General features: G+C 44.5%; 1 protein-coding gene and 1 long non-coding RNA gene across 2 annotated transcripts in view; both read right to left on the bottom strand.

Annotated features, from left to right (window-relative positions):
* Positions 1 to 26,639, bottom strand: part of LOC307226898 — an 84,789-nt gene that overhangs the window by 48,147 nt on the left and 10,003 nt on the right. The window lies entirely within an intron of this gene.
* On the bottom strand, positions 23,088 to 23,957 carry CTXN3 (cortexin 3; the record flags this gene model as incomplete). The annotated part of the gene is made up of 1 exon (XM_079995921.1): positions 23,088 to 23,957. One exon carries the CDS (start codon positions 23,955 to 23,957, stop codon positions 23,664 to 23,666), a length of 294 nt encoding a protein of 97 aa, XP_079852047.1. The 3' UTR covers positions 23,088 to 23,663.

The following is a 26,639-nucleotide window of genomic DNA, read 5'->3' on the forward strand; positions in this document are numbered from 1 at the left end:
TAATGTCAGCAGCTATGCAGCAAGCTAGAGGTAGAATTATACATTGTAACCCAGCAATACAGCAGTGAAAGATGATAAGTTGACTTATGCAACAAACCTATGAGCAAAGCAAAGCTCCCAAAAGCCCTTAAGCACTATTATCAAAATCAACCAAATGATTTAAAATTGCCAGATTAAATATATACTTATAAACTAACTGATGAAATACCAGAAAGAGATGAACGTAAAAGAGGCATGAGCTATTTGCTTTAGATTCCCTATAACCTGTATGCGAAGCTCGCAAGAGATTGCAGGCGAAGAAACCCTTTAATAAATCAAATGATGTAAAACCTGGATCTCTTTTCCTTATAACTATGAATTGACTATACCAAATTATAAAATTAAAGCCTAGGCAGAGAGTAAATGACACAGCTCCACAGAGCACCGCAAGCTGAATAAAATAATCTGAATTCCAGTATACTATGCACTAATGCTTCAATTTGATTTAAATGTGTTTCCTAAATTCCCAGAATGAAATTCTCGAGAGTGTAAGTATAAACAAAAGCAGTCAATTAATTAGAGGATATTAATTCTAAGATTAGCCTAGCCAGAGACGCTGTAGCCAGCTCTATGCAAGCTTATGCACCAAGAGGAGGGGCTCCCTGCAGCCCCTTGCATGCTCATATTTAAGCTAGGCTCTATTAATAGTTGCGCTATCATCCTTTGTTTATATTGCTTGTGTTTATTTCCTTTGTTTATATTGTTTATATTGCTTTTGAATTTAAAACCAAATAGAAAGTGAGGGGCACTCAAAAAGTAGATCCCACGTGGTTTTGCCTCTCCTAAAATGGCCGCCGCCGCAAGGCCACGTGGGCAATCAAAATGGCGGCCGTAATGCGTTCCCACTGCCTAGCGGCAAGGAACATGTGCGGAAACACTTAACGCTAGCCCTTTAACACTGAAAAAATTCCACAACCGCAAGAGCAAAACCTGCAGGCATTCCCCACGTACCCCTTATGAACATTAATTATTTCCCTGGTTTTTCCGCCGGTTAGGCTTAAAAGGTAGGGTTTTTAAAATTACTTCCCACGTGGAGTGCCTATAGTAAAATGGCAACCGCCCGGAAGGCAATGTGGGTGGATGAAATGGCGGCAGGGGCACGGTGGTTGCCCGGCAACGGCACAGCTGCTTCCGATGCTTTCCAAGTCTAAACTTCCGCGCGAAAATAAAACAGCCTGTAGAACTCACCCCCTCAAGAATGCTGCTGAAATGATTATTTGACAAGAAATTCTGCCCCCTCACCCCAGCAGGAAAATGAAACACAACCGGCACCAAATGCAGCCCGCTCTCCTCCCGCAGCTGCCATCCACCTAGTTGCACCACGCTCCCCTGCACAAACCCCTAGCTAAAGCCTGAAGCCCCAACAGCAAAAACCTGATTGGATGGGTGCGCTGTGTCCTCCGGCCTTTCTTCCTTGAGCTCCTTGCAGGACAGGCGGTCAGCAGTCGAGGGCAGGCAACGGATCACTAGAAAAAGCTCCACAAAGCTGAATAAATTCTTCTGAAGGGGGCATGCAGCAGCAGGCAAGGCAAGCTCCTGAGGGCAGGGAACTTGCACTGAAACACACAGAGCTTCCTGTAAAACTGTAGACGTGAAAGAGATGCTGGAAGGAAAGCACACAAACACACACACACAGTGATTTTAGCTCAATTACAGCTCCCGTGTTAAACTGCAGCAGCTGGAATGGAGCGCAAAGGGGGAAAACCCCCAGAAGGAGAAAAGCCCCACAAAAATAGAGATAACAACTCCTGAAAATCAAGCAGTTTAGAAATAAAGCAACACCAGCAGCGAATGCTGAAAATTCCCTGTAAAAGAAAGGGAGCTTTTTCTGTGAAGCTACAGCATATTCCACGAGGTGCCCTGCAGCTCAAGAACAAAGGCAACAAAGAAGCAAGGCAGGAAGGCTCCAGGCAAGGCAGATAAGATCTCCCACAAGCAGGAACAGCTGATATGCGGGAAACGTGAGGGCTGGCCGGGGAGAGGGGAGAAACGAAGGGGCAGAATGGAGACTGTTTAAATTAGCTGGGGAGAGGGGAAAAACAAGGGGGGCAGAACGGAGACCGTGTAAAATCAGCTGATTAAAGAGCATTCAAACCATGGGGAGAGAGGGGGAGAAGCAAAAGGAGGAAGGATGAGGAAATTCTGAAGCACCTCTGCTGACCACGGGAACAATAAACACACACACAAACAGCAACGCACCAGCAGAATTAACGACGAATGGCAATGTAGTCACCCCCCCAGGCACCCCAATCAATTAAAATTCAGCCAAAGTACCCAATTATGAAGAGAGCAGCGCAATAAAGGCGAATTAAGCAGCCCTCACTCCTAGAGGAGAAAGGAATAACAAAAGGTAAACTTCCCTGTGGTCCAGCAGCTGAGGGAAACCCAAACTGCAAACTGCAAACTGCGTCGTCTCCAGGGAAGAAAGGGGGTGAGCCAGGGGCTGCCCTGACCTTAAGTGGCCCTAGGAAGGCCCGCCCCTGCCGCCAGCCAATTGGCTGGCGCCACAGGGTATGCTAATTGGGTGAATCCCTGTCTCCTGCGAGGCTGACGCCAGCCTCGCAGAGTGTGGGCGGGGTCGTGATCCCACAACCCCCCCTCCTCCTGAAGGTCGGAAGGGGCATTACGTGCATGGGCATAAATAGGTCCCTTGAGGACCCAATTTAGCTTTGTAAATAAATGTAGAAATAGAGAGAAGTGCAGACTTCTGTCAGAAGCCCTTCAATTGACTATCACAAACAAATTCATACAGTAGTTTTCTTCATGCATCCCTTGAGGCCTGAGGAGAGAATGTGAAATACGAAACCTAACCGCACACAGTCTCCACAAGATAATTAAAAAACACACGTTCTTGTTTCTTGGTCTAAATTGATCTCTTTGTATATTTTTTTACTCCCTGTTGCTCCTCTGATTCTAGATGGTTCCTTCGGCTCCTTGTTGTTAGTGAGGAGGTCTGAATTTCAATACTTCCCGGACATCACCATTCATATCTATACATCATACTCTACATTTAAAAAAAAAAAAAAAAAATCGAGTCTAATGAAATGAGTGTCTCAATCAGTAGAGCATGAGACTCTTAATCTCAAGGTCATGGGTTTGAGGCCCAAGTCGGGCAAAAGATTCCTGCATTGTAAGGGGTTGGGCTAGATGACCCTCCCAAACTCGATTCCCTGATTCTCTGATTCCATGAAGCCAATATCCCACTTCCCATGGGCTCCATCTATTCTTGAATATCTACCTTTCACACATCACATTCGTGAACATGCAAACACCATTTTGCCTCAACCACATTTTGAAACTTCCCATTTACTCACACAAACATATACCAACTGACATCCAAAAACATGGCATCCATTCACGTTCATGCCCTGGCTTCATTCCACAAAAATCCACTGGCTTCTGTTGACTGTCTTCCAAAGGTGAACTTCCATCAGCCGACATCCACAAACATCAGTCTGCTTTAGCCTTGTAGCCTCCACCAACTTCCGAATCCAAAAGCCACTGGCTTCCATCCACCAACATCTGCCAGCTTCTCTTAGGTCCATCATGAGACATCAGCCAGCTTTCAACCATGGATACCAGCAATCTTCAAGCAAGCAAACTTGCCTTATTATCGCTCCCTAGCATCCCACTGCCAGAGGGTTGCCTCCTTCCATTCTCCAGTTTGCCTCCTCCAAGTGGAAGAAACCTGGGCAGTGCTGAATGTCATATCCATTGTCAGGTGTGTCCTGCTGGAAATAGAAAAGGGCTTTCTCCTTGGCCTGCCTTTATATCCACTCAGTTGCCAAGTGCTTTTGTGACATCACAAGAAACCCACAGCCAATGGCAACAGCTGAGGAGGCTGCAGCATCTTCATTGCTTTGAGCCTCACAATGGCAGGTGGACCTATCAGTGATTGTGTGCTTGTTTATTTGGGACGCGGGTGGTGCTGTGGTCTAAACCACTGAGCCTCTTGCCCCTGCTAAAAACCTTGCAGTTTTTGTTGTCACCTGATCATCTAGATAGGTCTTGTGATCCCTTCCAATTCTACAATTCCATGTTATGGTAATTCTCAAGGGACATATGAGCAAAGGAGATTACCTGGAAGATGTTAAATATGCCCACATGAATACATGCAGTTAGGACCCAAAAGTAAAATATCAACTGACCTTCCCTGGGCAAAATGAGAAAGCATGGCAAGTTTATTCTGAACTGTGAAATCCAAATAGTGAGAAAGGATGCAATTCTAAATGCTTTCATGTGGAAGTAAGTCCCATTGAATTCAATGTGCCTTAGAGTAGACCTGCTGCTATGAACAGGTTTCTAACAGGCAATTAGATACTTCATTAACCTTTTCATTTAAGGTCCCACAAGACTCAATGGTTTGTTTGTTTGTTTTTGTTTTTGCTTTTTTAAAGATTAACTTTTGTTTTTGCTGCAATAGACTTAGCAGGGCTATCCCTCTGGAAAATCTTGTAAGTTTAAAAATATACATATTTAAAACCATGGGTAGGCAAACTAAGGCCTGGTTGCCGGATCTGGCCCAATCGCCTTCTCAATCCGGCCCACAGACAGTCCAGGAATCAGCATGTTTTTACATGAGTAGAATGTGTCCTTTTGTTTAAAATGCATCTCTGGGTTATTTGTGGGTCCTGCCTGGTGTTTTTACATGAGCAGAATGTGTGCTTTTGTTTAAAATGCATCTCTGGGTTATTTGTGGGTCCTGCCTGGTGTTTTTACATGAGCAGAATGTATGCTTTTGTTTAAAATGCATCTCTGGGTTATTTGTGGGGCATAGGAATTCTTTTTTCTCTCCAAAATATAGTCTGCCCCCCCCCCCAAGTTCTGATGGACAGTGGACCGGCCCCCTGCTGAAAATGTTTGCTGACCCCATTAAACTTATATGTATAAAAGTTTTAAAACATGTATATTTTAAGCTTATGTGTATATAAATTTTAAAATATGTATATTTCTGCATCCACAAACAACAAAACAGAAAAAAAAGAATGGTAGAAAATAAACCAATTTTACTGAAATAGGAAATACCAGACAAAAGTGGTAATGAATGTTGGATAGACTGATGCACATCCATACACCCCTAACCACAAGTTAAGTGAAATGTGCCATTCCTGCATGATTGGGGGAAAGTACACATGGATCTTTTTTCCGCCTCTAGATGATGCGAAAAGAATCGTATTCCCACAGCTGAGAAACACCATGCAAGCCGTGTTAAGGCAGATCATTTTCAATATGTCACAGTTTCGACACCAATATCACACAGCGAATAGTTTATTTGCACCTTCACGTGATATCAGGCCAATATTTGCTACACTGGAGTGAACACTTGTTTTTTATTTCTTAATGGTTTGGAAACTCAGCGCCATAATACAAAAATCTGTGCGGTTTGTCTTCCCCCTCCTTGCAGATCACTCTAACAGAAACATTGAGCTGTGATACAAATCGACAAAGATGGTCGTACTGGGATCAAGGAAAGGCATAGTCATGGCCACCTACAAAAAGATGCTAGCAGCCCCAAGTGTTTTTCATTTTTCCCCCGTTGGCAAAGGTCTTCCCAGCCTTTCCTTCTCTTTGAATTGTGTGATGCTGACTCATGTGGCAACGGTGGCACCACACATATGCTTGCAACAGAACAGGAAGTTGCAGGGGAACATTCGAGTCTATGGCATCGTCTCAAGAAAAGCATCGGCTGTGTGATTAACTATTGCACGACTAGGCGGATCATTTCCTCCAATATTCCTGATTTCAGAGAGCACTGAACATCCATGCTTATACCACTGGCTATTTGGATACATGGGGCATGGGTGGCGCTGTGGGTTAAACCACAGAGCCTAGGACTTGCCAGTCAGAAGGTTGGCGGTTCGAATCCCTGCGACGGGGTGAGCTCCCGTTGGTCGGTCCCTGCTCCTGTCAACCTAACAGTTTGAAAGCACGTCAAAGTGCAAGTAGATAAATAGGAACCGTTCTGCCGGGAAGGTGAACGGCATTTCCGTGCTCTGGTTCGCCAGAAGCGGCTTAGTCATGCTGGCCACATGACCTGGAAGCTGTACGCCGGCTCCCTCGACCAATAAAGCGAGATGAGCGCTGCAACCCCAGAGTCGGTCACAACTGGACCTAACGGTCAGGGGTCCCTTTACCTTTAGTTATTTGGATACATAATGAAAACTGCATTCACCCTGGGGCTTGTAGGCATGCAGAGGGCTGGGAGGCCAACTGGCTAGCCCAAGCTAGCCCAGCCGTCCTGCTGCAAAGACCATCACTTCTGCTCCGATGTAAATCAGAGACCTGGGCTTCAAAGCCAGGGCACACTATCAGCAGATCAAACTGCACACACAGAATAGGCATGAGACTTGTGGAAGCATACTATAACTACAGATTTATTAATCATAAATCAGGACAAAGAAACATGTTGTCTCTCTCTCTCGTCGTCTCAGAGAGAACAGCAAAAGCAAAAGCTATACACAACGGAAGTTCCCAGCAAGCTGTGCTGGGATGTAAACAAACATGTGACACGTAACAATCCCATGTCTGTTCCTTAAGGTGGAACGGAATTCTCAACATAGCTAACGTACATGCATGCAACACCCAGCAATGATGGACATCATCTTCTGGCATATACTGCCACTTGTAGGTAAAGGTAAAAAGGACCCCTGGACGGTTAAGCCCAGTCAAAGATGACTATGGGGTTATGACGCTCATCACACTTTCAGGCTGAGGGAGCCGGCGTTTGTCCACAGACAGCTTTCCAGGTCATGTGGTCAGCAGGACTAAACCGCTTCTGGTACAACAGGACACCGTGACAGAAGTCAGAGTACACAGAAACGCCATTTACCTTCCCACCACAGCAGTACCTATTTATCTACTCGCACAGGCGTTCTTTCGAACTGCTAGGTTTGTAGGAGCTGGGACAGAGCAATGGGAGCAATGGGACCTTCCACTCAGCAAGCCCAAGAGGCTCAGTGGTTTAGACCACAGCTCCACCCATGTCCCGAATAAAAAAGCACACAATCACTGATAGGTACACCTGCCATTGTGAGACTCAAAGCAATGAAGATGATGCCTCCCCAGCTGTTGCCATTGGCTGTGGGTTTCTTGTGATGTCACAAAAGCACTTGGCAACTGAGTGGATATAAAGGCAGGCCAAGGGGAAAGCCCTTTTCTATTTCCAGCAGGACTCACCTGGCAATGGATGTGACATTCAGCACTGCCCAGGTTTCTTCCACTTGGAGGAGGCAAAGTGGTGAATGGAAGAAGGCAATCCTCTGGCAGTGGGATGCTAGGGAGCGATAATAAGGTAAGTTTCCTTGCTTGAAGGCTGCTGGTATCTGTGGTTGGAAGCTGGCAGACATCTCATGATGGACCTAACAGTATCTTCTGACACAATGGGACACCGTGACAGAAGCCAGAGTGCACAGAAATGCCGTTTACCTTCCTGCCACAGCGGTACCTATTTATCTACTTGCACTGGTGTGCTTTCAAACTCCTAGGTTGGCAGGAGCTGGGACATAGCCACGGGAGCTCACCCCGTCATGCAGGTTCAAACTGCCAACCTTCTGACTGGCAAACCCAAGAGCAGGCACCCCCAACCTTTGGCCCTCCAGATGTTTCGGACTACAATTCCCACCATCCCTGACCACTGGTCCTGTTAGTTAGGGATCATGGGAGTTGTAGGCCAAAACATCTGGAGGGCCGCAGGTTGCGGATGCCTGCCCAAGAGACTCGGTAGTTTATACCACAGCGCCACCTACACCCATCTGAATGGGACATTTCTGCAGGCAGCCTGAGGAAGCGCCATCCACCTTGGGTCTGCCCATAAAAACCAAGTCTCAAGTGAGAGGCGAGGGTGATGCCTTCTGCTTCCAGAAACTCTTCTTTTTGCAAGACTTTTGTGGGTGAGCTGAGAGTTTGTTCGGAGCCTGCGTGGGAACCCGGCAACTGAGAGAGAGGGTGTGTCAGAAGGAAAATGATACCGATTTATATACAGTATATATTGGTGCCTTGCTGGGAAATGATATACAATGAATTGAAAAGGATGTTCAAAACAACTTTTATTTTTTTAAAAAACACAACCAGAAGCTTTTCTTTTAGGAATTATAGGGACAAAACTACCTAAATCGTATAGAAATTTATTTATGTACGCTACTACAGCAGCAAGCATGTTACTCGCCCAAAATTGGAAAGAAGCAGAAGTCCCAGTAAAGGAAGAATGGATACAAAAACTCACGGAATATGCAGAAATGGTGAAACTTACAGGAAGAATAAGAAATCTAGACAACAAAACTTTTTATAAAATAATGGAAATGTTTTTTTGAATTTTTACAGATAAATTGTAAACAGATAAAAAACATTAGCAGGATTATTGGAATAACCTGCAGTTTCATAAGAGTATAGATTTACAGTACATTAATTAAATGAGCAAGTTGAATGATATTGGATATGCAGAAGATATTAAAAAAATAATTTAAGGAACCTCAGAAAGAGGGGGAAGGAAGTCAAAATTTGAAATGTGAAATTGATTGTAAAATTAATGAAATGTATAAATTTGAAATGTATAAATAAAAAAATTACACATACACACACATATTGGTGCCTTTGCATTAATGTAACATCTTTACATGTGTAATGGTTCTAGGGGGTTGCTCATGCGTAAGTTGCCACCACTCTTGGCTTGGTTGCCTGGTTGAACCCTTTCTGTCTGGACAGCCCTTCACTTCGTGGCTGTCTCAGTCGCTGGCAGAATCCGTCAGTGGGCGTTTCTTAAACTTCTTCCAGCAAAAAAGTTCTTTGACGCCCAGTCTCCTCCTACTCTCCCTGCGCGGAAGTCTTCTGCGCAGGGAGGGTGTGGGCAGCGGAGCACCTGTGCTCTCCCCACTAGTCTCCGGTGAAGAGTCCTGGAGCCTTTTCTCCGATTCCCCCATCTGCCCCCCTTCTCTCCTGGTGTAACGTTGATTTCCTTCCCCAGCAGCTGGGCTGCCTCTCTCCCTGCTGGGACCCTCTCCGGCATCGCTCTGGAGCCTTCCCTCCGCCTCTGGCTCTGATGGCAGTTCCCTGACAACATGTAACTGTATTTTTGTAATATTTCAAGTTGTCTGTTGTTACTTCAGTTTTCTGTACACTGCTTGGAGATGGAGGGGGGGTTCACTCTTTCTGAATTTGACAAGGCTTCAAAAAATAAGAAAACACATGCCTTTAGTTTGCAGCTGGCAGCTGCTGGTTCTCCACTCCCCAAACTGGATGCAGGAAGTCATTCTTTAACTTGAAAAGTGAGGAGTGGTGATCACCAGATGTGAGTCTTCCCCACATTCCATTCTTTTGAAGATGCCCCTGAATCTGGAATCCATTGAGACTATGCGTGCTTACTTGGGAGTAAGTCCCTCTGAAAGTGGTGGGGCACCTCAGAAAAGATATATAGGACGGTTCTGTTTATCATTTACATATTTTATAAGAGAAATAGTAACAGTGGATGTCAGTGACATAAAACTTCACAAAATAACACCCCAAACCACCAGGGGCCAGGTTGCTTATGCGGTAAGAGAAACTGGAGCATTATGGCTTTCAGTCAAATAATTCCCAACATGAACAACAGAGATCGCCTCTCCAAGGCGCCCGGCATCATTTGGAGGAGCAAATTTTATTTTTGTTAAGAGACCTGCTGCTCTGGCTATTGTCATGGTTACAGAGACCTGATGGCATCTCTTTAGGAAAACAAAACAAGCCCCATGCTCTCTCAATTAGTAGTCTGAAAATATCACATTGTTTGTGCAGCATTTTAATCTTTAAACAATCTGTGTGTTTTTTCCTGTAAACTTGGGCACACTGACTTTCGAGTAAGCCCCACTGAATGCTCAGGTTTACTTCTGAGTAATACAGAAAGGTTCTCCGTTTCCAATTATGGTGATAGTAATGCAATAACAAATACTCAAGCCTGCTTGGGAAAAGAACAGAACATATGGTTTTGATTGCATCAGGACTTGAATTTGCATTTCTAGAGTGGTCCTGCATGATGCAATGGTGAGTGTTTACTCTGCATCCAGTGTGCTCCCACTGCTGGTTTGGGAATCAGTGTGCATGTGACTTTAGCCACAATCCGTATCGATCCTGACATTTCTTATGAAATACTGCATTTTGATTTTTCTTCTCTTTTTTTTTTTTTTTGCCAGCCTCAATCCAAATTGAGAAAAAGAATGGCCTGGCTGCATAGCCATTAATGAGGTCAGGGCCTTTAAAAGGGGCTTATTATGCTTAGCTCTTGCACTAATAGGAACCAAGGACTCAGCTATACAGTTGCAAATTAACCGTTTTAAATGTGTTGTAAAGTGCAATATACAAATGTGACACTAGAGAGCGAAAGTGAGCTGTGCCAAATTCAATATATTTTTCAAAACGTTTTTTAGAAAAGCATTTTCACGGCGTTTTAAATATGTGTCTAGATTCCGCCTCAGTCTCTTTTGTATACAGTGGTAAAGGTAAAGGTAAAGGGACCCCTGACCATTAGGTCCAGTCATGGCCGACTCTGGGCTTGCGGCGCTCATCTCGTTTTATTGGCCGAGGGAGCCGGCGTACAGCTTCCAGGTCATGTGGCCAGCCTGACTAAGCCGCTTCTGGCGAACCAGAGCACTGCACGGAAATGCTGTTTACCTTCCCGCCAGAGCAGTACCTATTTATCTACTTGCACTTTGAGGTGCTTTCGAACTGCTAGGTTGGCAGGAGCAGGGACCGAGCAATGGGAGCTCACCCCGTCGCGGGGATTCGAACCGCCGACATTCTGATTGGCAAGTCCTAGGCTCTGTGGTTTAACCCACAGCATCACCCGCGTCCTTGTATACAGTGGTACCTTGGGTTAAGTACTGAATTAGTTCTCGAGGTCCATTCTTAACCTGAAACTGTTCTTAACCTGAAGCACCACTTTAGCTAATGGGGCCTCCTGCTGCCACCTTGCCGTCGGAGTACGATTTCTCTTCTCATCCTGAAGCAAAGTTCTTAACCCGAGGTACTATTTCTGGGTTAGCTGAGTCTGTAACCTGAAGCGTCTGTAACCTGAAGCGTCTGTAACCTGAGGTGCCACTGTACTGTGTTAATGAGCTTCCAGTAAGTGCATTTCAAATTTAACCTTCCTACTTTAGGATCCATCCATGGCCCTCTAATATAATATGTCCATACTGAAGATGGGGAGACCGAGGCCCTTCCTCAGGCCACCTATCACCTTGTATCTGAAACAAGAGTTGAACTAAACCCTTTCCATTTCACATGTTTCATTGCTATGCTGCACCAATAGCTGGCCTAAGTACTACTTGACAGAAATATCCTGATGTACCTCTTTAGGAACTGGACTCATAGAACTTGCAGATTTAGATGATGTCATGATGACTAGTCTCTCAAATCTGCAGTCTTAAGTTCCTGGATGCTACATCTCAGATGAACAGGGGCTGATGGGGTTGACTCAATCTGTAGGAGACAGGGTGATGGAGCTGCCCTGTTCAGCTGAGCTCCCCACATCTGAGTCCCGGCTGCTCATCCTAGGATGGAGTGGGCTTAGGCAGGGGTGAGGTTAGCGCAGTGCAAACACACTGGCAGGAGTGCCAGATTGACACATTTGTTCTGTGCCAGTCTCACCTTGCTCCTCCTCCTCTCTGTCAGGTGACCGACGCAGAACCCACCATATCACCTGCTGTTGTAATCGCTGAAAGGGAAAGGCAGTCTGCATATCCTCAGATGCACTCTGCTCCTCTTTTATGTGCACAACACATACGACAGTCCCTCGCATTCAAAACTGTCGTCAAAGTCTGTCTCAACCTCTTCAAATTAATACGTGTGCAGAAACGTCAGTCGTCAAGATGGTTTTGCTCCTTTCCAGATTTCTCTCACCCCTTTGGAATGTTTTATTAACCAGCCAAAAGAATCAGGGGTTTATTTCTCCGAGGCCACAGAACACAGTAATTTTATTTCTTGCTTATCTATTTAATATCGAGTACAGGAATCAGATAGAAAAGCAGAAGGAGGGAAATGAGCTCTTACCCAACTGATCATTTCGGGCAGGAAATTCCATTGGAAAATTAATATGGGCTCCCCCTCGTTGCCTTCTAGCATTCAGAACAAGGCAGCAGGCAGCACTCTGAAGATGACTGTCTGGGTCAGGCATCCCAAAACTCTGCCCTCCAGCTGTTTTGGGACTACAACTGCCATCATCCCTAGCTAACAGGGATGATGGGAGTTGTAGTCCCAAAACAGTTGGAGGGTCGAGTTTGGGGATGCCTGATCTGGGTGCTGCCCATAAACTAGTTGTGCTGGCATATTAGATTTCAGATGGTTTAGTTGAAGGGGCAAGAAGCCATTTAGTATTAGGGTTTCAATATCCAATAATTCGTCATGTTATTACAACGAAACCTGTCGTGAAAAGCTTAGAGGGCACACGCTCTATGAAGGGAGACAACAACTTTATTATGGCCCCATCTGTGGGATGCGTTTAAAGCAGTACTATAACATGGTTTCCCTCAAAGAATTCTGGGAACCGCACATTGTTGAGCTCTGTTAGGAGACCCCTATTCCCCCAAAGGAGCTACATTTCCCAAGAGTTCCCTGGCAAAGAGGGATTGATGATTAAACCATTCTGAGAATGAAGCTCTGTGAAGGAAACAGGAGTCTTCTAACAAACCTCAGCAACAACCAACAAGATACAGTGCTCAGGATTGTTTGGGGGAATCCTAAAAAAACACAACCCTGTGAAATGGGTAAGACTAAGAGATAGGAACAGGACCAAGCTCATCCAAAGAGATTCATAATACTCTGTCGAATGCTGAAGACACACCCCTTTCCTCTGGCTTTTTACATTCATTCATTCATTCATTCATTTATTATTAAATTTGCATACAGCTCTTCATTGGAAGATCTCAGGACGGTTCACAGCATAAACATACAGAATAGAACAGTAGTTTAAAATGCTTGAATAGGCCATATTGGCAGGCACAACAAATAGGGTAAGAGAAAAGGACAATAAAGAATATGAAGAGGATTGGAAAATGTTTATTGGGTATTTTAAGAACCAGTATAAACAAGTAAATAACTTAGCAGGTCTTGAGTAAATCCAGCAGAATAGGAATTAATAGAAATTTAACAGAGGAAGAAATTTGAAGATTAAAAATGTGGAATGCGCGATTTAATAGAAAAATAAAGAAACCAGGAAAAGGGTGGAAGGGGAATCACCAGGTATGTCAAGATTGGTATGAAATTTGTACACTAGGGGGGAGGGAAGGGGATGTGGGATGTGTGGTTTTTTGTCTCTTATTAAAAATGCATATATATATATATATACCCTCAAACATTCCTCTAATGAAAATAGGGACATCCTAAGGAAAAGCAGGACATTCCAGGATCAAATCAGAAACCGAGGTGGCTTCTCTAAATCAGGGGTGTCCCTGGAAAGTAGGGACACTTGAAGGGTCTGAAATTGCCTCATGAAGGATCAGCCTGACTCTATGCTGGTAGATTTATATGGAACTGAAAGCTACTTCACAAGATACAAAATCACATATGAATATTTGCAGAAATGAGAGGAAATTCTCAAGAAATAGGGGTCAATATAAAAAGTATTAATGGGCAACTACTATTGTATAAATTTAGGCCATCACTTGATAGGGAGTCATCCTCACTGAGATCAATGGGACCTCCTTGTGAATATAGGTTACACTGTTAGATGTTATTGCAGTTGAGCATCTTTACCAAGCCTTAGGGACGCGGGTGGCGCCGTGGGTTAAACCACAGAGCCTAGGACTTGCCGATCAGAAGGTCAGCGGTTCGAATCCCCACGACGGGGTGAGCTCCCATTGCTCGGTCCCTGCTCCTGCCAACCTAGCAGTTTGGAAGCATGTCAAAGTGCAAGTAGATAAATAGATACCACTCCAGCGGGAAGGTAAACGGCGTTTCCGTGCGCTGCTCTGGTTTGCCAGAAGTGGCTTAGTCATGCTGGCCACATGACCCGGAAGCTGTACGCCGGCTCCCTCGGCCAATAAAGCGAGATGAGCACCGCAACCCCAGAGTCGGCTATGACTGGACCTAATGGTCAGGGGTCCCTTTACCTTTACCAAGCCTTATATGAAGTGTTTGCAGGTTATTGATGGAGAAGCTGGAAGTTTTGTAGGTAATGCCCATCTTGTCCAGTATCCTGTTCTCACAGCTGCCTACCTGATGCCCGTGGGAAGCACACAAACCGGAGATGAATGCAATGGTACTCTGCCTGAACCTGATAGTGCTCTACCCCAGTTTCTATTGTTTCATCTTCCGTAGCTCTGTGTGAATTCAGAGACCTCAATTGTGCCAAATTTCTGCTGAAGCAACTGATTGCTCCTGGGGTATTTTAAAACCACTGTTGAGCTTCCTCTGTCAGTCGCTAGCCGAAGGCCAAACGTAGACTCATGATGTAAAGCTTTTATGGAGATATGATTCTGGCACAATTCTGCTTTCCACTCAATTTCCTCCTTCCCTCACACATCCTGTATGAAAATGAATAGGGGAATAGTGGGATGGATGCAGCTGCTCTGCTTTTGTTCAATAAAGGCAGAGTTAATATTTTTGGGGAGTGGGAAGCATCCAGGTTTTTTAATACTGAATCCACTTGGTTTTCCTGAAGTTCTAACATTAACCCATCGGAAATGTTAGCTAATCTCCAAATGGTCAGACATTATCCGCAGAGCGAGTTAAGAATGTATGCATTTCAGGTGTCAAAAAGGGTTATTTACATATGTATGCCACTAGTGCGGCCCGTGTTTCATTAGCCCAAAAATGTAAAACGAGCAAGGTCCCAACTAAAGAAGAATGGCAACTTAAACTGACGGAATATGCGCAGCTTGCGGACTTAACATATAGAATACGAGAACAAGAAGAACATACGGTTAGAGAAGATCGGAAAACCTTTGTTGATTATGTGGGGGGGAATTGCGTACACTTGAAAACGTGGGCAGCATTCAGATAAATTCAACAGTGTAAATAAGTTTTGATGGATGTAATAATGGAATACTGAATGGTTTAGTTGATCTAAAATATGCAGGGATTTATGGTATGCAAAATGAACCATGGAATAAGAAGAAGGGTACTTGTTTAAATGAATACTCTAAAATGTAAAACAGAAAATTTAATAAAAATTATAGGGGGGGGGGAGGAAATATGCATTTCAGCCCTTTCAGTGCCTTTCCTTCACCCCTGGTTCAGCCTAGCTAAATGGGGTGGGAAAGGCTTACCATTCCTGTCCTTCTCAGTGTTAGTCCTTGATTTGAAATTGATGCGAGACTGGTGGCATGTCCTCTGTTTCAGGGTGCAGACTTGAGAAGGACTTCAATTCAGATGACTCATCAGTTGCCCAGCTGGTAGGAGCACCGCCTTCTAGACTGCGCAGGACATGGCGGTCTTTTGGACATTTGGCGGTTTATGAAATTATATTGTATCTGTGAGGGTGATGTTACCTATCCTTCCTAAAGTTGGATAACCATTAAATGTTCAGGAGCCTTCTCCACTCTTGCAGAAGTAGCCAGAGGAGTGGTATTTTCCAGATGCCTCCACTCCAACCTTCTCTGACCATTGGACATGCTGGTTGGCACTGACAGGAATCAGAGCACAACAGATATCTGAATAGTACCATGCTGTCTACCTGAGCTTCTGATTCTTATATAGCTGCTAGCTGCTTCCACATGGATTGGTGACATCATCACTATCACCATCATCATCATATATTATTTTATACCCCGCCCATCTGGTTGGGTTTCCCCAGCCACTCTGGGCAGCTCCCTACAGAATATTAAAAACACGATAAAACATCAAACATTAAAAACTTCCACTGCAACAATATACGCATTTTAAATGGTAAGACTCTAATGGGGCTTATACGTATTTCTAAAATGTTTTTTTTTTTTTTGTTTTAAAAAAGAGAAAATATGACCCACACATGTATCCCTCTCTGAGGAAGCAAACAATCACATTTGACAGCGTATTCTTCCTGTTTGAATTCACATGACATCAGCTGCTGCTATTTGCCCATATTGCTAATAAAGATGTTTAATGGTCAGCTGCCAGACCTGCAGACACACAAATACATATATACATCTTTGTTATCAGGCAGAGGGGAATTGCACTCAAATATCCTCTTTATAGCACATAAAAGCATTTGGAAATTGCCAACAGGACAATATACCATCTCTCGCCAAACTGTCTGTGGCATCCCATAAAAGTGCATAAAACGGTACACACTTGCACAGAACAATAACATTTATGTGACTCTTGTAACAGGAGACCACTCTCCAAATCGCAAAGTGTTATGGCTTCCTAGGATTTTCAGCACTGTAATTCCCCATTGAGTCAGTTTCTCCATTAGCAGCTATACTGATCCTTATGTGGCCCGCAGGGATGCTCTCTATGCTGTGGTCACCTCAATAATTTGTGCAAAATTTATTTCTGATTTGGCAGTCAGTGGCCATAATGAAAACCCCCTTGGTATATTGGGTGTACCTTCATTGTTTTTAAAGTTTTAATTTCAGGTTTTCATCTTGAAACGGACTCTCTGATAGCCATATCTCTGAAATTTATTTTTATTCTCTGGACAGCAGCAACGGCTGGCCAAAAGCAATATAAGCCTCTCATCAGATATGATCCAATCTATTAGCAGCAGACGTTTTCGGGTGTCTCTTACTGCAATTTCAAGCAGCCCAGCAGTATCAGTTGATGGGATTATCTGTTGGGAAGAGCAATCTTTGAGATATTCATTTGCCCTGGCCTCGATGCTGACCTTCCAAGTCTTGGGCCACTTCCCACTGAGATGTAGAGTGGCATTGCCAAAACAGAGGAACTACATCACACCCCACCCCAAAATCCAAAAGAGGGCACAGATTTAAATAGAAATGCATCTCCACAGACTGGGGAAGATTGTAATCAGGTGACCTGGTACTTAGTCTGTTGTCTGAATGTTAATTTTTATAGGGACACCGGTGGCCAGCAGCTTTCAAGCAAGGAAACTTGTGTTATTATCGCTCCCTAGCATCCCACTGCTAGAGGATTGCCTCCTTCCAATCACCAGTTTGCCTCCTCCAAGTGGAAGAAACCTGGGCAGTGCTGAATGTCACATCCATTGCCAGGTGTGTCCTGCTGGAAACAGAAAAGGGCTTTTCTCTTGGCCTGCCTTTATATCCACTCAGTTGCCAAGTGCTTTTGTGACATCACAAGAAACCCACAGCCAATGGCAACAGCTGCTGAGGCACCATCTTCATTGCTTTGAGCCTCACAATGGTGGGTGGACCTATCAGTGATTGTATGCTTGTTTATTCGGGACACGGGTGGAGCTGTGGTCTAAACCACTGAGCCTCTTGGGCTTCCCAATCAGAACATTGGCGGTTCGAATCCCCGTGATGGGGTGAGCTCCTGTTGCTCTGTCCCAGCTCCTACCAGCCTAGCAGTTAGAAAACACGTCAAAGTGTAAGTAGATAAATAGGTACCGCTACAACATGAAGGTAAACGGCATTTCTGTGTGCTCTGGTTTCCGTCACGGCGTCCCGTTGTGCCAAAAGCGGTTTAGTCATGCTGGCTACATGACCCGGAAAGCTGTCTGTGGACAAACGCCAGCTCCCTCAGCCTGAAAGTGAGATGAGCGCTGCAACCCCATAGTCACCTTTGACTGGACATAACCATCCGGGGTCCTTTACCTTTTACCTTTTAATTGTTGGTGGACAATTTCAGAGACTCTGCTCTCCCTCCTTATGGTTATTTACTTTTAAACCAGATTTGGAGCAGAAAGACCTCTTCTCCTTTGTAAAGTAGGAGACCTCTGCTGTGGTGGTTTGCCTGTGTGTGGAGTATGCTACTTCAGAATGGAAATTGGCACTCGTGATATTGAATAAGCAACTGCAAGAGTGGGTTGCCCAGTGGGATGGAGCCCCAGCAAGAGTCTCCCAGTAGCAGCGTCCCTTACTGGGAAGGGAATGGGTGTAGTAATGGCAAGATCAGGGCTATGCGAGCCCACCCACTTGTCAAAATGATCCAAGGAGAGTTGGCCACTTCTCTGGACTGATCTAGTTCTTCATCCTTGCTCAAGTAAGTCCATAGAGCTCAATGGGACTAACATGTAAGAAGACATGAATAGAATTGCACTGTATGTTTATTTTCATATAACATTTCTGGTCAGGTCTAATAGATGCACGAGGGATTCTGCTAGTGCAACCGGAAGCAAGTGTGAGATTGCTTTTGCTAAAATTCCCTAGTGTCAAGAAGGACTGAGTCACAGAACCCATGGACATATTGTACAACTGAGTCAATATCACAACTCTCTAATCTGAAATGTTCCCTACGCAACATATTTTCTGAGAGAGAGATCACACACTGGGGACTCAGCTACATTAGTCAGGAAGCAGTGTTTTGAATGTTTTGTAACCATGCAACACCAGATGGTGCCAGAGAGTAAAAAAATTCTACATTATTTTCCATAATGTTTTTTTCCCTTTTCTTTTAAAGATTTAATTTCTGACTTATTTATAGTGTGTGTTTTTCCTGCGTGTAGATGCACCCAGAGAGATTTGTTCTGATAGACAGCACAAGAATTTCAGGTTGATTAAATTATAAACTGCATCCAGTTTTGACAAATGATTTCCTAATCGACTGTGGTTCTGAAGGACATGTCCCACTAATGCACTTTAATAATTGGACAGATAGCTTTATCTCCAATGGCGACAATCAAATAAGACCTTAAAAGTCTAAGCATGCTTACAAGTATGTGGCTAGTTCATACATACACCTTCGGGTGTGTCTGAATGGCTTGAATATATCAATTGTCCATCACAGATTGTCCATGCTGGGTACAACTTCTATGTGACTTTAGAGACACTCTGTGTTCCCATGGTGCCAGTTCATACATTCAGCTGCCAGCCAGTTATCCTATGGACAATATCTGAGCACAGGGGCATGGCATGGGGAGCACATGGGGTCTGTGGCCCTGGGCACACAATTTTGAGGAAGCACGAACCAGGTGCCCCCATGCAGGTGTATGGGCAATCTATCCAGAAGATAAATTGTTTATTGAGGACTTAGTGATCTAACATGGTTGTTCCTCCTGCCTCTGTTCCTCGCCCTTCTTATCTCTTGCTAAGTTCTTTGATGGCATGAGAACAGCCTTTAATGCCCTAACCAGTTGGAAGGAAGTGACAGTGGTGGGTACCTTCTTTGATGTTGGACATTGTTTTGAGAAAGTGAGGCATTGGGAGGGGTTGGCTAATGAATGATATGCACATAGCCAGTAATGAATGATCTGCATGTAGTCAGTTGGGCAAGCCACACAGGCTAGCTAGCTATAAACTGGATTGGTTTGGGCAGAGTTTTTTTGAGAAGCCCATGCATGGACTGACGGCCATGGGGCCGTGCAAACTGAGGCTACCTGGTGGAGTCACTTCGCTGCTTCTTGAGGGCTTCCAAGTGGCAGGTGGAAGTGCTTGCTCGGTATGTATATATTGCTTGCTGCTTAGAATAGAATCTTTAATCTTCTCACTCACTTGTGTTTTGTATTACTTCTGAATTTCATTTTGAAAGAACCACCTTCCATTTGGCAAGACAGCAGGTGCCAGCTTCTGCGGTGATCCCACCCAGGCATGTCCTGGCAGGCCCTGTCCCCAGCTCCTCATCCTTCCCTGCTTGCTGCCAGGGGACCAGCCTCACCACCACATCCCCATCCCCCTCGCTGAATGGCTGCCTGGCCAGTGCTCGCCTGCTCCTCACTTGGCGTGTTCCTCAGATGGTCAGGCGGTAGGCAGGTGGTGCAGCGTGGCCTTGTTTGGGTCCAATGGGGGGAGTTGCTCCAGCGGTGGTTGGCGGCGAGGCCTGGGCTGTCACAGCAGACTCCATTCGCCCTCTGCCCCCGGTGTGCACATGCATGTCCCAGGCACCAGCAAACCACGCTATGCCACTGTCTGAGCCTTGAGAAAATAAGTCCCTCTAGGAATGAAGGGGTGTAGAGCCTAAGAAAGTCTGGAATATCAATAGGTATGAGCAAGAAGCTATGGATGAAAGGAAGGATAAGTGGCCCTGTCAAAGACAAGGAAGACTGTCAAGTTCAATGAGGCCTCCACTTCTAAAGGGTGGAAATATAAAGAGACCTTGAATGATGGGGTGTGCATAAGGTGGAAGTCCACCATTGACCATTAGCTGGGTGACAAACGTACCTAATATTTTGGTATGTCAGAATGTAGGCACAGTACTGGAATTCTTGTGGGGAGTGAGCAGGGAAGAGGATGGTCTCAATGCATGGGGTTTGATATATTTGTCAAGCAAACTGCTAGCATGCTTGCAAATCTAAAGGTGAGCAATGAAACATCTGCCTTTATCATGTACAGCACGCTTTTAATCAATAGATCTGATTTCTTCCTAAGCTGGGCAGATGTGCAGATATTTGCTGGAGCCTTGCTACAGTGTAAAAATAAATAAATTCATGTTGTTTTCTATCCAGGAAAAATGATTCTGTCTTGCATCTAAATTTGTTGCTTTCTGGAATTTAAATCACCACTTACATGAAGCATGCCAATAAATCCATTAAATGTTTAGCCTTTGTCACTGAAGAAATCATGGATATTACATTATTAGAATTTATATGATAAATGAAATTATAATATCCATAGATTTTCTTTCTGAATCCTGACAAAGGGGGAGGAAGGAAGGAAGATGTATTGCCATAGTGATTTGCCTGCTATTCTAGGAAGTTGAGGGGCATGCATTATTCAGACTTGCAGGACCTGGGGGTGGAATATAATCACTGGTGACCAGAGACTGGAGGAAGTTGAGGAGAATGAAAGATGGAGCATCAGTTCAGGAAGGTCATCATGAGCAGGGAGAGTTACGACTGGGGCAAGAATAAAATCCATTGGCAGCCAGTTGTGCGTGTGCCTCAATCTCCTAATCCCCTCGTGAATTTTAGGAGCTGAGTTTTAAATAATGGGGACTTAGATCTGTTGGTGCTATTCTGCGTAAGTCCAGTGAGAAAGATAGCAACTATTACTATTGTTAATTCAAGATGACAGCATTGTGTTTGTGCAGTTGCCTAGGGCTTACAGTTCTCCCTTTTAATCCAGAGTAAATCCCATTGAGCTAAGTGGTACTTGCTTCTAAGTAAACATGTCTAAGATTGTTCTGTATGATGCATTTGCACCTTAAGTTTCTGGCCAGGTACACAGGATCCCACTGACCTCCCTGGAAGCCCAGAAAATGAAGACTGAATGGTAAGAACGCTCCACTCTGATTCACAACTGCTGTGGTAATTTAGCTGTATTAAGATGAGCTGTGCAAGTGTTCCCCTTTAGCACATAGTTAACCTACAGCAGTGGCATAGCATGCGGGGGCCATGGCTCCGGGCACAAATTTCTGAGGGGGTGCAACCAGGGACGCCCACAACAGGCTCCCTCATTGAGGCAGCAGCTGTGAGGAGGCAAACCGCACCAGGCTGGTCGTTGGATGGGCTGGAGTGGAAGTAGTGTCTTCTTCTCCTGGTGGCCAGTGAAGGAACACCCACGCGTGGTCTACCACTGGGCCGGCTGAGAGGGAGGGAGGGAGCCACCACTGCCCACCAAGGAAGGAGGAAGAGGAAGACAGGAAAGCACTGCAAGAGCGCCTTGATGAAAGGACAGGAGGGCAAGTTGACAGCGGTGCTCCTGGCTTCATGTTTCTCTGTCTATTCTCTGATCCCAGGTTGGGCCTAGCTTGTAAGCAAAGACTCCCTTGATTAGATGCTGGTTGGCAAAGAGACTGACTGCTGCCCAGTCCACCAGGGCGGCGCAACACTTGCCCTGCCCCGGGCAACAGCAACCCACGCTATGCCCCTGATCTACAGTGTGAATGGAAACTGATTGCACTGACCTGAATGTATGAGCTGTAGTTATGCCTTCCTAAAGGCATTTCAGACAAGCCTCATCTGCTGTGAATTGTCTATTTCTTGCTAATGCTGGATGCATCCATGAAACCAACTTCTGATTCGGATGAGCTCTTAATATGGTGCAATCCAGTATGCGAAACTGAAAGAACCAAATGGACACATCCTTCTGAGCACAAATGAGCACAAATAATCACGAACATGCAATAAAGAAGAAATTTGGAGTAGCCCTTACTTCAAAATGGGGTAAGCCAACTCTTTTGCATTCAGGAGGCCTTTCTGCTCATTCTGTTGAGTCTGGCTCTGGACTCCTGCCCTAAAACTCTGTCCAGACATCACTACAGTGGTACCTCAGGTTAAGTACTTAATTCATTCCGGAGGTCCGTTCTTAATCTGAATACAGTGGTGCCTCGCAAGACGAAATTAATCCTTTCCGTGAGTCTCTTCGTATAGCGGTTTTTTCGTCTTGTGAAGCAAGCCCATTGACAGCTTAGCAGATTAGCGCTATTAGCGGTTTAGCGGCTTTTAGCGGCTTATCAGCTTAGTGGATCAGCTGATAAGCGGCTTAGCTGCTTAGTAAAGGGGGGGGAGGGGGAAAAACCCGCAAGAACTCGCAAGACATTTTCGTCTTGTGAAGCAAGCCCATAGGGAAATTTGTTTTGCGAAGCGCCTCCAAAACGGAAAACCCTTTCGTCTAGTGGGTTTTCCGTCTTGCGAGGCGTTCGTCTTGCGGGGCACCACTGTATGTTCTTAACCTGAAGCACCACTTTAGCTAATGGGGCCTCCTGCTGCTGCTGCGCCACCAGGGCATGATTTCTGTTCTCATCCTGAAGCAAAGTTCTTAACCTGAGGTATTATTTCTGGGTTAGTGGAGTATGTAACTTGAAGCGTATGTAACCTGAAGCATCTGTAACCCGAGGTACCACTGTACTGGGAGCAGATGTGCATTTAAAACAAAAAACAAACAAAAAAAATAATAGTGAGTTTAACTAAAATTGCTACAGCTGACCCAACATGAAACAAACCTAAAAGAACCTAGCATAATTTGAAACGAAGCAGATTATATACCTTCAAACTTGGAAAGGCACTCCTGATTTATATCTATGATTTCAGTCATGGTTTCCTAATCAAGGTTGTACTGTGAGTGAGCCATATTTTCCACTGAAATCAGCCCTTGAAGCTATCAATCTTTAATTAAGGTTGCTGAGAAACTTTTACCTTTCTGGTAAGAGGGACAAGTGGAGTGGAAATACATTTTTTTGCCTGTGCTCGAAAAACATTACCTAATGTCCACACACAAGCCACAAAAATCACATGCTTGCTTTTAAATATGGATATGCTCATTAAAGGTTTGGAGGTAGGTGAGGAGGGAGAGAGGGAAGAGATATCTCCTTTTAGAAATAAGGCAGCTGCAAATCAAAGTGCTGTCTGAGCTAAAAGATATTGTGTGCGTTGTATACCCAAAGCTGAATTTTGCATACGAAAAAATTCCATCTTTTCTTCTTGGAGGAAATTGCTGGTTTCCCATCAGCAGCTGTGGGGAAATTTTGACTCTCCAGATGTTGATGAACTACAGCTCCACCAAGCATAACCATTGACCAAGTTGTTCACCAACATCTGGAGGGCCAAAGATTCCCCACACCTGCCTTACAGCTGTTGAAAAACAACAACGCCCTAATATTTTCACCCGTGCGAGAAACGGGTTCCACATGACAGAGACTTATCGATAAAGTTTTTGCATCCTTGGTTTTTAAGCCAGGGCATAATCAAATTGTCCTTTCTCTAGTCCATTGAGTCCATCTGCCCAGGTAGAGGTTGGCATGCTCCTATAGGGGTCTAGGAGAATCCGGAAACACCGGACAATGAGGATTCCGAGGAAAATGAATAATAAAACGACAAAGACAAAGGTTGTTTTCTGTTCCAGGGTGATGCCGGTTTCTGCGGGAATGTTCCCAGAAGAGAAGAAAGCAGAGGTGAAGGGCTCGCCATCCATTCTCCAGGAAAGAGGAACAAAGGAATCCCACAATCTTCTTCTTTTCATCATCAGGGCATGGTAGGAATCATTTGCAGGTCCTTCATTACCTGAAACTGAAGAGATGAGAAACGAAAGTATAAGTAAGTCTGTCTTGAGTAGGATGTCAAGGCTCTGAAGATGCAAAGAGAGAAACATTTCTTTGTGACCCTAGACCAGGCAGAAATGGAAGAAGGAAGAATTACCGACGATTGGAGAATGGAGAATGAAGTTAATGGACTATGCAGAACTAGATAAACTAACAGGAAGGATTCGAAACTGGCGGGACCAGAAATTCACGGAAGACTGGAGTAAATTTACGGACTACTTGAAAAGTATTTGTGAGGATCAGACGACATTTGTAGGTTTGCAAGAAGTTTTGTGAGGAGTATTATTGTAAGTATTGCAAAATGGAGAAGGGGAAGGATGATTTGTTAAGAGATGTAAAGGCAATATAAAGTTAAGAACTGCATAAGAAGTGGTTAAAATGGTGGATCATCACCATCATACAATCTTTAAAAGATTGTATAAGTAATAAGTTTTGTGGTTCATTTTATAATTTATATGTTAAGATAGATAGATAGATAGATAGATAGATAGATAGATAGATAGATAGATGATAGATAGAGACGATAGATAGATGATAGATAGATAGATAGATAGATAGATAGATAGATAGATGATAGATAGATAGATAGATAGATAGATAGATATGCTCTCATCCCAAGTCCTAGCAGATAGGTGTGACGGGTGACATTCCAGTCAGTTTATTTATTACTTTTTAAATTAAATTTGTATACCGTCCTATACCTGGAGGTCTCAGGGCATTTACAACATAAAATCACAATTTAAAAGCACCAAATGCATAATAAAAGCAACTCAATAAACCCCCCATTGTTCTAGACAAGAGCAGCCAATCTGCCCATTTGTGTCCAACATAGCAATAACAATACGATTTATTCATGCTGCATCTTTTTAATATTACAGGGTGCATAAGGTAGGGTTGCTATATTTTAGAAAGTGAAAATCCGGACACGGACATTGGGAAGGGCTGTCATATGCCCAGGTTTTCCCAGACATTTTAAACCATTCTTGAAAATTCAGCCCAGACGCCATTGTTGACAGACGAATCCTGGCTACGTCTGGGAAATTCTGAACATATGGCAGCCCCGGCATAAGGAAAGATAGCAAAAGTTAATTCCACTGAAGTAACAAATGAGGTTTCGCAAAGGGCAAATTGGAAGTTAACTAAATTGGATACAGAGTTTGTAGAAATACAAAATTGGTTAGGACTAATCCCGAACAAAGTTTAGAGGTGACTTCCAAATGCATAAAAGGGATTGTGTTTGAACTTTGAGTCTGAAAGCCATTCCTTATTTGAGTTATTTGCTCAGAGTTCTTCTCACTCTGTAGTTCCTTGTCCAAAAATATATTTCTAAGAACCAAAGGAAGGGCTTGTATTATGGTGGTGCAATAAATCTGCCCCCCCTTGTGAGAGCAGGGATCACTCGGATTCAGTCAAGTATATTTTGTTGTTTGGTTGGCCTTTTTTTGAAGATTTGGTGGAATTAACAGTGTTATTAATGCAAAATGAAGAATGCCATAACTCCTGTTCTGAGTGTTTTGATAAACACCGCTGGCCAGAGCAGCGTGGAATGTGGAAAATGGGAAAAATCTGGCATCTATCTCCCTGGTTACTACTGGAAGCAGAGCTGGGCTTTTGATCCAACATGACCTTGTCTTATGCTTTTCTACAAATGGAATAAGAAGCTGGGAAGATTGGGAACTAAAGTACAATGGGTCATAGCTGAGATATTAGGAAGCAGAGACTTGTGGGATAGGGTAGGGTAGAGAAATAATGGATAGAGAAATAATGGGGGTAGCTGGAAGATGGTATTCGACCAAAGTAAAAAGAGTACAGTGGTACCTCGAGTTATGGACTGGATCCGTTCGGGAGGCCCGTCCATAATCTGAAAAACCCACAATTTGAAGCGCCGTGTCTGTTCAGGCATGCTGCACAACTTGGCCCTTCTGTGCATGTGCGAAGCGTGAATTAGTGCTTCTGCACATGCACAAGCGGCGAAACCCAGAAGTAACCTATTCTGGTACTTCCAGGTTGCCACGGGACGCAAGATGAAAACACACAACCTGAAGCCGACGCAACATGAGGTATAACTGTACACTATACAAAGGAGGTGGGACGTGGGTGGCGCTGTGGGTAAAACCTCAGTGCCTAGGACTTGCCGATCGCATGGTCGGCGGTTCGAATCCCCGCAGCGGGGTGAGCTCCCGTCTTTCGGTCCCAGCTCCTGCCCACCTAGCAGTTCAAAGGACCCTTAAGTGCAAGTAGATAAATAGGTACCGCTTTCTAGCGGGAAGGTAAACGGCGTTTCCGTGTGCTACGCTGGTCCTGGCTCGCCAGAGCAGCTTCGTCATGCTGGCCACATGACCCGGAAGTGTCTCCAGACAGCGCTGGCCCCCGGCCTCTTAAGTGAGATGGGCGCACAACCCTAGAGTCGGACACGACTGGCCCGTACGGGCAGGGGTACCTTTACCTTTTATACAAAGGAGAGGAAGCCTACAAGGGAGTAGGAGACCAAAAGTGTTCTGATGAACGGTTGGGGGGCAGAGCTACATAGTGCTGTATAAAAAGGCATTAAAAGAGAAGCATCTAAAAAGAACACATGGAGTAAGAATGTGAGAAAAATATGCAGG

Source organism: Podarcis cretensis (genome assembly GCF_951804945.1).
Source record: "Podarcis cretensis genome assembly, chromosome: 11".
Taxonomy (NCBI): domain Eukaryota; kingdom Metazoa; phylum Chordata; class Lepidosauria; order Squamata; family Lacertidae; genus Podarcis; species Podarcis cretensis.